Source organism: Erinaceus europaeus, chromosome 12, assembly GCF_950295315.1.
Source record: "Erinaceus europaeus chromosome 12, mEriEur2.1, whole genome shotgun sequence".
NCBI classification, from domain to species: Eukaryota; Metazoa; Chordata; class Mammalia; order Eulipotyphla; family Erinaceidae; genus Erinaceus; species Erinaceus europaeus.
The window spans coordinates 78,938,477-78,953,240 of NC_080173.1; the positions used below are offsets into that span (position 1 = coordinate 78,938,477).

Consider the following 14,764-nt stretch of genomic DNA (forward strand, 5'->3'; position numbering starts at 1 on the left):
TAAATAAGTAAAAACATAAGAAAAGCTCAGTGGGGTCAGGGACTCTTCTAACATGGACTCACAATATTTAACTGAGAAAAAACACTCTTTTGACTGGAATTCTCAGTGTGTTAAGTGTTTGGAGGGTGATCTGGTTTACTTTTCCTTTCCTTTATGGTGGACAAGGGCTGGGCACTCTAATATTTGAATCACTTTTAATTTTTTTTTTTTTTAATCTCCAGGGTTATCGCTGGGGCTTGGTGCGTGCACTAGGATTACACTGCTCCTGGAGGCCATTCTTTCCATTTTGTTACCCTTGTTACTATTGTTGTTGTTGTAGAATAGAGCAGAGAGAAATCGAGAGAGGAGGGGAAAATAGAGAGGGGGACCAAAAGGTAGACAGACACCTGTAGACCTGCTTCACTGCTTGTGAAGTGACCCCTCTGCAGGTGGGGAGCAGGGTGTAGTGGTGGATGTGTGTCTTGAGCCAGAACCAGGATCCTTACGCCGGTTGGTGTGCTTAGCGCCATATGCGCTTAACTACCACCTGGCTCCCTGAATCACTTTTTGATAATTTATTCTTTTTTTAACATTAATATGATAGGACAGAGAGAAATTGAGAAGGGAGGGGGAGATAGGGAGAGAGGCAGAGACACCTTCAGTAGTGGCTTCAATACTCAGTGAAGCTCTCCCCCCTGCAGTTAAGAGGTGGGGGCTCAAACCCTGGTTCCTATGTATGGTAACACATGTGCTTAGCCAGATGTGACACCATCCAGAATTACTTTTTAAAGAATATATATTACTTACTTAATTATTACGGGATAGAGACAGAAATTAAGAGGGTGGAAGGTAGAAAGTGAAAGAGATAGAGACACCTGCAGTCCTGTTTCACCACTTGTGAAGCTTTCTCCTTGCAGGAGAAGCTTTCTCCTTGCAGGTGGGGACCAGGGGCTTGAACCTGGTCCTTTTACACTGTAATGTGTGTGCTTAAACAGGTGTGCCATCGTCTGGCCCTCCTGAATTACTTTTTAAAAATGATTTATTTAATGAGAGAGTTGCAGAAAGGAGAGAGAGTGAGTGTGAGTGACACTCCAGTGTACTGCTCAGCTCTGGCTTGTGGTGGTGCTGGGGACTGAACCTGGGATTCCAGAGTCCAAGCATGAAAGTATTTTGCATAACCACTATGATATCTCTCCACAGAACCTTTTTGGGGGAGGAAATCACTTTATTGGAAGAAACAAAAATTTATAAGACAACCGTCACATGTAGTTTTTTAAATTTTAATCTTTATTTATTAGATAGAGATAGCCAGAAATTGTGAGGAAAGGGGATATAGAGAGGGAGAGAGACTGCTTCACCACTTGCAAAGTTTTCCCACTGCAGGTGGGACCCAGGGCTTGATCGTGGGTCCTTGCTACTGTAATATGTGCGCTCAACCAGGTGCGCCACCACCCCATCCCTCATCTGTAGTTTTTAATCTCTCAGTGACAGGTGTCAGCACACAAGACACTTTTAGTCTTCCTGCCTCACAAGACACTTTTAGTCTTCAGCACATCCGTTCAGCGTAAGCAGAGCGGATGGAATAATTTGTTCAAGTTGTCCGGGGAGTGGAGCAGTGAATAAAGCATTAGACTCTCGAGTATGAGGTCCTGAGTTCGATCCCCGGCAGCACACGTACCAAAATGATGTCTGGTTCTTTCTCTCTCTCCTCTTAACCTTTCTAATAAGTAAAAACTCTTAAAAAGAATAATTTGTTCAAGATGACACACTGTTTATTTACTTAGAGCATTCACTGCTCCAGGTTGACTTTTTTAGATTCAAAGAAGAGAGACAGGGAGAGAGGGAGAGAGAGAGCGAGCAGAGGGGAGAGGGAGAAAAACATGACAAACAGAAGCTTCTCCTACTGTAGTGGGGGCTGGGCTTGAACCTGGTTCGTGCACATGACACACCTTAGCAGTTGTGGAAAAAGGACTCAAGACTCCAGATACTGTAATAAATTACAGAAAGCAAAACATTTTGCTGGTGGCGATGCACTGCCTAATCCTCCCTTCCCCTCCCTACCGCCATTAAAAAGGAAACTGCACGCCCCGGCCCCCGTCCTCCCTCCCCGCAGCTGCCTTTGGCTTGGTACATGGGGTACACGGGGTACACGGTACACGGGGCACACGGCACACGGGGCACTGGACCTTGTTCCACCCTACAACTCGTCCAGGGCAACATCGCCACTTAACCAGCTGGGGGCGATGGCAGGGGGGTCACCTCCTGACTTTGACCCTAGGCTCCTAGTAGAAGGATCGTGGCTTTAGTTGCCGCTCTCCCTAACTGGGGTTCCGGCTAGACCCCCAGTGGGGTTCCGGAGACGCCGAGGTAGGCGGGGACGGCCGCAGCACAGAGCGGCCCCGGGAAGCACCTCCTGCTGGACACCAGAGCCGGCTCCCGTCTATCCCAGAGTGCCCCGGGGCCCGGAAGTGCCTGGGTTTCCGGAAGTGGTCGCGAGCTGACAGCGCCGAGATCTGGCTGCGCGCTTTAACGCTGGGCTTGCGGTGTCTACTGTAAACCTGACTTCAGGCCCGGGCGGACGTCGCCGGGGGTGGCGGTATGATGGAGGAGGAGGAGCTGGAGTTCGTGGAGGAACTGGAAGCCGTGCTGCAGCTCACGCCTGAAGTGCAGCTTGCCATCGAGCAGGTGGAGATGCGCGGAGGACGGGGCACCTGGAGCGGTGGGACTCGGGGTCTTGGTGGGACGCGGGACTTGGCCTTTGGGCCAAGAGGTGTGTGTGTGTGCGGGGGGGAGGAGTAGAGACGACAGAGGAGGTTTGGGAGAAGGAGGAGGAGAAGGTAGTGATGGAAAGGGGCCTTAGAGGGAAGACCCATTTCTTTAAAAAAATTATTTATTTATTATTGGATAGAGATAGAAAGTGAGAGGGGAGGAAGAGATGGAGGAGAGAAACAGACACCTGCGGAACTGCTTCACCGTTTGTGAAGCTTCCCTCTGCAGGTGGGGACCAGGGGCTTGAACTCGGGTCGTGTGCACTGTGATGTGTGCACTTAACCATGTGTGCCACCGCCTGCCCCCCTAGGGAGACCCATTCGAGACGTTGGTTGTCTTTGGTGGATGGGGTTTCCTGGTGAATTTGGGCAAAGGAGCTGTGCCCCCTGAAAGGCTGTGCTAGGGGGCCGGGCGGTAGCTCAGCGAGTTAAGCACAAGGAACGGTGGAAGGATCTTGGTTCGAGCCCCCGGCTCCCCACCTGCAGGGGAGTCGCTTCACAGGCGGTGAAGCAGGTCTGCAGGTGTCTGTCTTTCTCTCCTCCTCTCTGTCTTCCCCTCCACTCTATTTCTCTCTGTCCTATCCAACAACAACAACAGCAATAACAATAAGGGCAAACAGAAGGGAAAAAATAGCCTCCAGAAGCAGTGGACTTGTAGTGCAGGTGCCAATTGCCCCCAGCAATAACCCTGGAGGCAAAAAAAAAAAAAAAAAGAAAGGAAGGAAGGATGTGCTTAGAGCAAGGGGCCTCATGGCTTTCAACCTCATTTTGGTGGCTGTGGAGTTGCCTCGTGGGTTCCAACCTCAGAGAAGAGAGAGAGAAGCTGTCCATTCTCACTGGCCAGCTGCCCGTCTGTTCTCGCTTTTTTAGTCCAGCCCCTTGCACGTGACTTGGAATTTCTGAAGTGGATGGCAGAATAGATATAAAAAGGACCCTTGACTATACTTCAAAGGGGGCCACAGGTGGCGGCAGACCATGTAGAGGGCACACACTACTGTACTGCAGTGATGGAGAATTCCTGCGGTGGATTGGTTGGGATTAGGTTGGAGAATATTCCCAGGAGGGCTCCCTACCGGCATGGTCTTGATTAGTGGACTGCATTCCCTTTTCAAGTTTACTGATTTTTTTTTTTAAAGTAATATTCACTTTTAAAATATTTATTTATTCCCTTTTGTTGCCCTTGTTGTTTTATTGTTGTAGTCATCATTGTTGGATAGGAGAGAAATGGAGAGAGGAGGGGAAGACAGAGAGGGGGAGAGAAAGATAGACACCTGCAGACCCGCTTCACCGCCAGCGAAGCGACTCCCCTGCAGATGGGGAGCCGCGGGCTCGAAGCAGGATCCTTACGCAGGTCCTTGTGCTTTAAGTCACCTGCTTAACCCGCTGAGCTACCGCCGACTCCTGTTTACTGAGCTCACTTTTAAAGGTAATAATATTGGGAATAGCTACTTGGACCCTTATACTGGACATCGCTTCTGATACAGGGAGTGAGATCGCCCTTAAAAAGAATGGGGGTGAGAATATGATTTTTTTTTGCCTCCAGGCTTATTGCTGGGGCTTGGTGGCTACACCACGAATCCACTGCTCCTGGCGGCTATTTTTTCCATTTTGTTGCTCTTCTTGTTTTATCATTGTTGTGGTTATTATTACTGTTGTTGTTGTTGTTGGATATAGAGAGAATTGGAGAGAGGAGGGGAAGAAAGAGAAGGGGAGAGAAAGATAGACACCTGCAGACCTGCTTCACCGCCTGTGAAGCGACTCCCCTGTAGGTGGGGAGCAGGGCCTGAACCGGGATCCGTAAGCTGGTCCTTGCGCTTTGCGCCACGCGTCTGCTTAACCTGCTGCGCTACCACCCGACTCCCAGCCTGATACTATATTTTTTAAAGATTTTATTTATTCATGAGAAAGATAGGAGGAGAGAAAGAAAGAACCAGACATCACTCTGGTACATGTGCTGCTGGGGATTGAATTTGGGACCTCATACTTGAGAGTCCAGTGATTTATGCACTGTGCTACCTCCCAGACCACACTATTGGTTTTTTATTAAGATTAAATTCTTTTTTAAAAAAAAATTTAAAAATTTATTTAAAAAAGGAGACATTAACAAAACCATAGGATAAGGGGTACAGCTCCACACAATTCCCACCACCAGATCTCCGTATCCCATCCCCTCCCCTGATAGCTTTCCTGTTCTTTATCCCCCTGGGAGTATGGACCCAAGGTCATTTTGAGATACAGAAGGTGGAAGGTCTGGCTTCTGTAATTGCTTCCCCATGAACATGGGCGTTGTTGACTGGTCTATCCATACTCCCAGCCTGCCTCTTTCTTTCCATAGTAGGGTGCGGCTCTGGGGAAGCCGAGCTCCAGGACACATTGGTGGGGTTGTCTGTCCAGGGAAGTCTGGTTGGCATCATGCTGGCATCTGGAACCTGGTGGCTGAAAAGAGACTTAATGTACAAAGCCAAACAAATTGTTGACCAATCATGGACCTAAAGGTTGGAATAGTGCAGATGAAGTGTTGGGGGGTACTCACTGCAGACTATTGTGTACTTTTGCTTTCAGGTATATATTTTGCCCTAGTTTATGGATACATGTGAACATATGCTCTATCTTATGGGACCTAGTCTATATCTAGGTTTTTGGGACTTTGTTAGGAAGTGAACCACCTGGAATAGAATTAGAGAATACTATGAAAGAAAAGGTCTTACCCAAGTAATGAAGCTGAAGGGTTGACATTTCACGCCTGAAGTCTCTGGACACAATCTGAAGTGAAGCATGCTGAGGTGGTACTTCTTGCGTTGATTAGGTTGGGATCAGCGGATGCAGTATTATTTGGTATGAATTGAGAGAGGCATGCAGGAAAGTGAGCCCTACCCTAAGGTTCCAGGACTGGGGGAAGTATAGGTTCTATAGTAGAAATATAAGGTTCCTGCTGTCTTAGGGTTCAAGAAGACAAGAGTTACTGTTATAATCACATTGTTTGGTAATTGGGTTAACTTTGAAAAATCCCTTTGTTAGGATTTGCGGTATCATACACAACATCACCATAATTTATTTATTCCTTTGACATTATTTGTATATAGCTGTGCCACCAGTTACTTCTGTTCTCCCTGGTCTAGGCTTTTGCGAGAGTCAACATATCGAAGACTCAGCCTATGTATTAAAAAGACTCAGTCTGTGCTTTAAAAAGTTTGAGACATACAATCAAATTTTCCCCTCTCTTATTAATTAGTGATTTATATGACTACAAATTGGTAGGAGTGTACATAAACACCATTCCCACCACCAAAAGACTGTGTCCCATTCTACCCTCCCACCCCCACCCCCTACTACCCACCCCCCGCCCCTGGAAGCCATATAGCCACCCTCACCCTAGGGTTTTTACTTTGGTTCCCTACTAAGATTAAATTCTAACATTGATTTATCTAGTAAGCAGATGCCAGAAAGGAAGTTGCTTGCCAAAATTATAATTATTTTGTATTGGTGAAATCCTGTACCCAGTGGATCATTTGTGCACTTCTATAATTCATCTTGGTGGGGCTTGGTGCCTGCACTACGAATCCACTGCTCCTGGAGGCCATTTCTCCCATTTTGATGCCCTTGTTATTGCACTTGTTGTAGTTATTGTTATTGTTGTCATAGCTGTTGTTGTATAGGACAGAGAGAAATGTGAATGTTTGCTCTCCGTGTTTCTCCTGAAATATAAACATTACTTCAATGCATGGTGAATTCTACAGAGACATTAAGACATGGTGTCTGCATGTTTCATGACTTCTGTAATACAAGCATACTGTTAGCTGATTTAATATGACAGTGCACAATGCCCATTCTCTATTCCTTGTCTTTGGGATCTCTTTCCTATATGTGGGACTTTTTACTGTTACATTTTCTGTTAGTTTCTCCAAGGTGTTGGAGTTGCAGGTACTGTTGTATGTTAACAGAGATTTTATTGAATATCTGTTAAGCGTTATAAAATGAACAATGTTGTGGTCTGGGAGGTAGTGTAGCAGATAAAGCATTGGATTCTCAACCATGAGGTCCTGAGTTCAATGCACAGCAGTACATGTACCAGAGTACTGTCTGATTCTTTCTCTCTCTCATCCTATCTTTCTCATGAATAAATACATTCTTAATAAAATAAAATAATGAGACTTCTGGAAGCGGGGCTATGGAGCAGCAGCAGCTGTGTTTCTCTCCTCTCCTCTCCCTAATCAACTAGGAAAGCCAAAGGAGACCACTTGGGACCACAACAAGACACGAATAGAACGACTTCAGGAACCCACCAAATCACTGGAGAGTGCAAACACATGTGGTGCATGGACAGAGAGGAGCCTAGGGTGAGATTAAGTGGCTGGTAACAGTTCGACAGTTTACCAGCAGAGATGCCACCTCTAGTCTGTTTCACCAATGGAAAGACACATCATATTTAGAATGGAAAGGAATAAGGATAAAGAAAGGATCCTGATGGCTGCAAGAGAAAAACAAAGAGTCACCTACAGAGGAAAACCCATAAGATTAGCAGCAGACTTCTCCACACAAACACTACAGGCCAGAAGAGAATGGCAAGATATCTATCGAGTGCTTAATGAGAAAGGCTTTCAACCAAGACTACTGTATCCTGCTAGATTGTCATTCAGACTAGATGGAGGCATAAAAACCTTCTCAGACAAGCAACAGTTGAAAGAATCAACTATCACCAAGCCTGCCCTGAGAGAAGTTCTGAAAGGTCTCCTATAAACAGTCAGATCACCATAAATAGGCCATATATTAGAACACTCTAAAAAATCTATAAGAATAGTGTTAAAATTTCCTCAATCTTTGATACCAATAAATGTCAATGGCCTGAATTCACCTATTAAAAGGCACAGAGTAGGAAGATGGAGCAGAAAACACAACCCAACAATATGCTATCTATAGAAAACCCACCTAAATCAACAAGACAAACACAGACTCAAAGTGAAAGGATAGAAAACTATCATACAAGCCAATGGCCCACAAAAAAAGGACAGGAACAGCTGTTCTCATATCTGACACAATAGACTTTAAAATCAATAAAATTAAAAAAGATAAGGATGAACATTATTTAGTGCTAGTGGATTAGTCAATCAAGAGGACTTAACAATTATTAACATCTCTGCACCCAATGAGAAGCTATCTAAATACGTCAAACATCTGCTGAAAGAGCTACAGCAATATATTAACAGCAACACAGTCATAGTAGGGGACTTCAACACTACACTCTCTCAACATGACAGATCATCCAGGCAGAAAATCAATAAAGATATGAGGGAGCTAAATGAGGAGATAGATAAACTTCTTCTAGCGTTTGCCCTTCTTCCGTAGCCAGTCAACAGCGTCAGGTTGAGCCTGATGTAAAGTTTCGAGACTTCCTTTGAATCTGGAGAGGTGGCAGTCATTGACTATGTGGGTCATAGTCTGTCTGTAGCCGCAGGGGCAGTTCGGGTCGTCTCTGGCTCCCCAGCGGTGGAACATAGCGGCGCATTGGCCATGGCCTGTTCGATAGCAATTGAGGAGGGCCCAGTCATGACGTGCTAGGTCAAAGCCAGGTTGATGCTTGCAGGGGTCTGTGATGAGGTGTTTGTTCTTTACCTCAGCTGACTGCCAACTCTGTTTCCAAGAGACTGGAACAGAGAAGTTCAGTGTAGGCATAGGGGACCAGATTGGGTGATGAGACGTCAAGCGTTGGACAGGGTGGGCGAACATATCCGTGTATATTGGCAGGTCCGGTAGAGCGTAGACGTGGGAAATGAACTTAGATGATGCCACATCCCGACGAATATCTGGCGGGGCGATGTTGCTAAGAACTGGCAGCCATGGAACCGGGGTGGAATGGATGGTTCCAGAAATTATCCTCATGGAGGAATATAATTTGGAATCGACCAAGTGGACATGGGGGCTACGGAACCATACTGGGGCACAGTATTCTGCAGTGGAATAGCATAATGCCAGAGATGATGATCGTAGTGTGGAAGCGCTCGCGCCCCATGAGGAGCTGGCCAGTCTTGCAATGATGTTATTCCTCGCGCCCACCTTTGCTGCAGTTTTTATGAGATGTTTGTGAAATGACAGAGTGCGATGGAGAGTAACGCCAAGATAGACTGGCTGGGCTTCATGCCGGATTCTCATATCGCCAAGCTGCACATTAAGCTCACGCGAGGCCGAGGCATGGTGTAGATGGAAAACAGATGATACCGTTTTTGCAGTGCTAGGGATTAGTCGCCATTTTTTACAGTAATCAGATATCAGAGACATGTCTTTCGTGAGTGTTTCCTCGAGGATGTTGAACTTTGATGCCTGAGTTGCACAGCAGATGTCATTGGCGTAGATGAACTTCCTTGAAGAAGTTTCTGGGAGGTCATTGATGTAAATATTAAATAGCGTAGGAGCCAGATAAATAAACTAGAACTATTGGACATTTTCAATCATTCATCCCAAGAAAATGGAATACACATTCTACTCAAGTTCACATGGGTCATTCTCAAGGATAGACCATATGTTAAGCCACAAAGACAGCACCAGCAAATTCAAGAGCATTGAAATTATCCCAAGCATCCTCTCAGACCACAGTGGAATGAAACCAACACTTAACAATCAACAAAAGATTAGTAAGAGTCCCAAAATGTGGAAGCTCAACAGTACACTCCTTAACAACTACTGGGTCAAAGAGGAAATAAAGGAAGAAATCAAAATGTTTTGAGAGTTCAATGAAAATGAAGACACAAGCTATCAAAATATTTGGGACACTGCTAAGGCAGTACTGAGAGGGAAGTTCATAGCCATACAAGCGCACATTAGGAAACAAGAAAAAGCACAAATAAACAGCCTGATTGCACATCTTAAAGACCTACAAGAAGAAGAACAAAGGAACCCTAAAGCAACCAGAAGGACAGAAATCACCAAAGTTAGGGGCAGAAATCAATAGCATTGAAAATAAGAAAACCATACAAAAGATCAATGAAAGTAAATGTTGGTTCTTCGAAAGAGTGAACAAAATTGACAAACCTCTAGCCAGACTCACAAAACAAAAAAGGGAGAAGACCCAAATAAATTGGATCATAAATGAAAGAGGAGATACCACAAAAGACAGCACAGAAATTCAACGTATCATGCGAGACCTCTATGAACAACTCTATGCCACCAAGCTAGAGAACCTGGAAGAAATGGACGATTTCCCAGAAACCTACGAACTTCCAAAACTTAAGTAAAGAGGAAGTGGATAACAGGAACAGGCCCATCACAGCTAATGAAGTTGAAACAGTTATCAAAAACCTTCCCAGAATAAAAGTCCTGGATCAGGTTTTACACATGAATTTTACAAACCTTCAAAGAAGAACTAATAATACCTCTACTTCTAAAAGTCATCCAGAAATTTGAAGACACTGGAATACTCCCTTCCAGCTTCTATGAAGCCCAAATCACTTTGATACCAAAAGCAGACAGGGACGCAACCAAAAAGAAAACTACAGACCAATATCTTTGATGAACATAGATGCTAAAATATTGAACAAAATTCTAGCCAACCGGATACAGCAGTATATTAAAAAGATTGTTCATCATGACCAGGTGGGGTTTATCCCAGACATGCAGGTTGGTTTAATATACGTGAATCAATCAACATGAACCACCACATCAACAAAAGCAAGACCAAAAACAACATGGTCATATCAATAGATGCAGAGAAAGCCTTTGATAAAATACAACATCCCTTTATGATCAAAACACTACAAAAAAATGGGAATAGATGGAAAACTCCTCAAGATAGTGGAGTCTATATGTACCAAACCTACAGCCAACATCATACTCAATGGTGAAAAGCTGGAAGCATTTCCCCTCAGATCAGGTACTAGACAGGGCTGCTCACTATCACCATTACTATTCAACATAGTGTTGGAAGTCCTTGCCATAGCAATCAGGCAGGAGCAAGCAGTTCAAGGGATACAGATGGAAGAGAAGAAGTCAAACTCTCCCTATTTGCAGATGACATGATAGTATACATAGAAAAACCTAAGGACTCCAGCAAGAAGCTTTTGGAAATCATCAGGCAATACAGTAAGGTGTCAGGCTACAAAATTTAACATTCAAAAGTCAGTGGCATTCCTCTTTGAAAACACTAAGTTAGAAGATGTTGAAATCCAGAAATCAATTCCTTTTACTATAGCAAACAAACAAACAAAAATACCTTGGAATGAACCTAACCAAAGAAGTGAAAGACTTGTATACTGAAAATTATGAGTCACTCCTCAAGGAAATTGAAAAAGACACAAAGAAGTGGAAAGATATTCCATGTTCATAGGTTGAAAGAATTAACATAGTCAAAATGAATATACTGCCCAGATCCATCTACAAATTTAATGCTATCCCCTTCAAGATCCCAACATTTTCTTAGAGAATAGAACAAATGCTACAAATGTATATCTGGAACCAGAAAAGACCTAGAATTGCCAAAACAATCTTGAGAAGAAAGAACAGAACTGGAGGCAGCACACTCCCAGATCTCAAATTGTATTATAAGGCCATTGTCATGAAAACTGCTTGGTACTGGAACATGAATAGACACACTGACCAGTGGAATAGAACTGAGAGCCCAGAAGTAAGCCCCCACACCCATGAACATCTAATCTTTGACAAAGGTGCCCAGACTATTAAATGGGGAAAGCAGAATCTCTTCAACAAATGGTGTTGGAAACAATGGGTTGAAACATGCAGAAGAATGAAACTGAACCACTATATTTCACCAAATACAAAAGTAAATTCCAAGTAGATCAAGGACTTGGATGTAAGACCAGAAACTATCAGCTACTTAGAGGAAAATATTGGCAGAACTCTTTTCTGCATAAATTTTAAAGACATCTTCAACGAAATAAATACAATTACAAAGAAGACTAAGGCAAGTATAAACCTATGGGCTACATCCAATTAAAAAGCATCTGCACAGCAAAAGAAACCACTACCCAAACCAAGAGACCCCTCACAGAATGGGAAGAGATCTTTACATGCCATACATCACACAAGAGACTAATAACCAAAATATATAAAGAGCTTTCCAAACTCAACAACAAGAAAACAAAGAATCCCATCCAAAAATGGGGGGCGGATATGGACAGAATATTCACCACAGAAAAGATCCAAAAGGCCGAGAAACACATGAAAAAATGCTCGAAGTCTCTGATTGTCAGAGAAATGCAAATCAAGACAATGAGATACCACTTCACTCCTGTGAGAATGTCATACATCAGAAAAGGGAACAGCAGCAAATGCTGGAGAGGTTGTGGGGTCAAAGAAACCCTCCTGCACTGCTGGTGGGAATGTAAATTGGTTCAACCTCTGTGGAGAACAGTCTGGAGAACTACATCAAATTAGAAAGCTTCTGCACAGCAAAAGAAACCACTACCCAAACCAAGAGACCCCTCACAGAATGGGAAGAGATCTTTACATGCCATACATCAGACATGAGGCTAATAAGCAGAATATATAAAGAGCTTGCCAATCTCAACAACAAGAAAACAAACAACCCCATCCAAATATGGGAGGGGGAGGACATGGACAAAACATTCACCATAGAAGAGATCCCAAAGGCCGAGAAACACATGAAAAAATGCTTCAAGTCTCTGCTTCATGCCAGAGAAATGCAAATCAAGACAACAATGAGATACCACTTCACTCCTGTGAGAATGTCATACATCAGAAAAGGGAACAGCAGCAAATGCTGGAGAGGTTGTGGGGTCAAAGAAACCCTCCTGCACTGCTGGTGGGAATGTCAATTGGTCCAACCTCTGTGGAGAACAGTCTGGAGAACTCTCAGAAAGCTAGAAATGGACCTGCCCTATGACCCTGTAATTCCTTTCCTGGGGATAGATCCTAAGGAACCCAACACACCCATCCAAAAAGATCTGTGTACACATATGTTCTTGGCAGCACAATTTGTAATAGCCAAAACCCGGAAGCAACCTCGGTGTCCAACAACAGATGAGTAGCTCAGCAAGTTGTAGCATTTATACACAATGGAATACTACTCAGCTATAAAAAATGGTGACTTCACCATTTTCAGTCAATCTTGGATAGACTTTGAAAAATTCATGTTAAGTAAAATAAGTCAGAAACAGAAGGATGGGTGGAGGGTAGATAGAAGGTGGAGGGTAGATAGCATAATGGTTATGTAAAGAGCCTCTCTTGCTTGAGACTCCAATGCTCCAGGTTCAGTCCCCCGCACCACCATAAGCCAGAGTTGAGCAGTACTCTGGTTAAAAAAAAAAAGAAAAGAAACAGAAGGATGAATATGGGATGATCTCATTCTCAGGTATAAGTTGAAAAACAAGATTAGAAGAAAAAACACAAGTAGAACCTTAACTGGAATTGGGGTGTTGCACCAAAGTAAAAGACTCTGCGGTGGTGGGTTGGGGGAGAATACAGGTCCAAGGAGGATGACAGAGGACCTAGTTGGGCTTATATTATTATATGGAAAACTAAGAAATGTTATGCATGTACAAGCTATTGTATTTACTGTCCACTGTAAAACATTAATTACCCAATAAAAATTTAAAAGAATATTAAAAGAGTTAATACAGAAAGCAGAGCAAGATTTTTTTCTGTTTTATAAATAAATTAATAACAATAAAAAGTGATGTAATATGAAAAAAAAGAAAAACGTTGAAATTTTGCCTTCAGGGAGTAGAATAAAAAAATAATATATAAACAAAATAGAAAGATGACAGTAAACTTTTAATTTCCTATTTTTTTGTGTAGGTATTTCCAAGCCAGGACCCCCTAGATCGAGCAGATTTCAATGCTGTGGAGTATATCAACACCCTGTTTCCAACAGAGCAAGTAAGTACAAAGTTTTAGGTTTTCTTTATTTCAGTTGCTTCTGGCTTACACTGAGAGTTACAAGTGATTGCTGTACATCTTTTTCTTTTTCTTTTTTTGTTGCCCTTGTTTTATTGTTGTAGTTATTATTGTTGCCATTGTTGTTGGATAGGACAGAGAGAAATGGAGAGAGGAGGGGAAGACAGAGAGGGGACAGAAAGAGAAACACCTGCAGACCTGCTTCACCGCCTGTGAAGTGACTCCACTGCAGGTGGGGAGCCGGGGGCTTGAACCGGAATCCTTACGCCAGTCCTTGCACTTTCCCCTATGTGCGCTTAACCCGCTGCGCTACCACCCAACTCCCCATTTTCTTAATCTAAAGATTCTTGTAAAATAATTTAAGTCACACTCCATTGTAACCGAGTAGGGGGGTAGCTGGTATCAAATTACGGCTGTTGTGTTAGCGGGATTCTTTGTGTAGTGGGCATATTATTAGAAATTGTACTGTTGGCTTGTCAGATTCTTCCCCTCACCCCCATTATCTTTAGTTAATTGGAAATATTTTTTGTCTCTTTTTGAGATATCAAAACCCATAGCCCTAACTACAACTCTACCACTGAACGATATTCCTGGTTCTAGAAAGGATATTTAAAAAATGTAAAAGGAAAAAAAAGGGGGGAAGGGGGTAGGCAGTGGCAAACCTGTTGAAGCACACACAGTATGGTGCACAAGGACCCAGGTTTAAGCCCCTGGTCCCCACTTGCAGGGAGGAAGCTTTACTAGTAGTGAAGCACTGCTGCAGGTATCTCTCTGTCTCTCTCTCTACCTCTCCCTCCCCTCTCACTTTATCTCTGTCTCTAATAATAGATAAACAAATAATTAAAATTTGAAAAAAAGGAAAAAGGGGGAGTAAGGTGGACCAGATAAATCTGGAGTCATAAAGCCATTTTCTCCCCTTTTTCAAATTGAATATTTGCAATCTGGGGGAGTGGTCCAGTAGATAAAGCACTGGATTCTCAGGCATGAGGACCTAAGTTCAATTCCTGGAATTGTATATGTAAGAATGATTCTCTCGTTCTCTCTCTTCCTTTCTTCCTCATAAGTAAATGCATAACTCTAAGAAAAAAAAAAAAAGCTGGGGTCAGGAAGTGGTGCACCTTGTTAAGCACACATAATACAATGTGCAAAGACCC

General features: G+C 43.4%; 1 protein-coding gene across 5 annotated transcripts in view; it reads left to right on the forward strand.

Annotated features, from left to right (window-relative positions):
- Window positions 1-2,207: 2,207 nt before the first annotated feature.
- The window catches only part of VPS53 (VPS53 subunit of GARP complex), a 190,585-nt gene continuing 178,028 nt past the window's right edge, over window positions 2,208-14,764 (forward strand). For 2 of the 5 annotated variants that reach the window (XM_060204106.1, XM_060204107.1), the window contains exons 1-2: window positions 2,213-2,664; window positions 13,512-13,592. In XM_060204106.1, the coding sequence (XP_060060089.1) occupies window positions 2,578-2,664; window positions 13,512-13,592 (168 nt within the window). In that variant the 5' untranslated portion in view covers window positions 2,213-2,577. Of the gene's footprint in view, window positions 2,665-13,511; window positions 13,593-14,764 lie in introns of all 5 variants that reach the window. The other 3 variants (XM_060204109.1, XM_060204108.1, XM_060204105.1) reach the window with 3 other exon arrangements.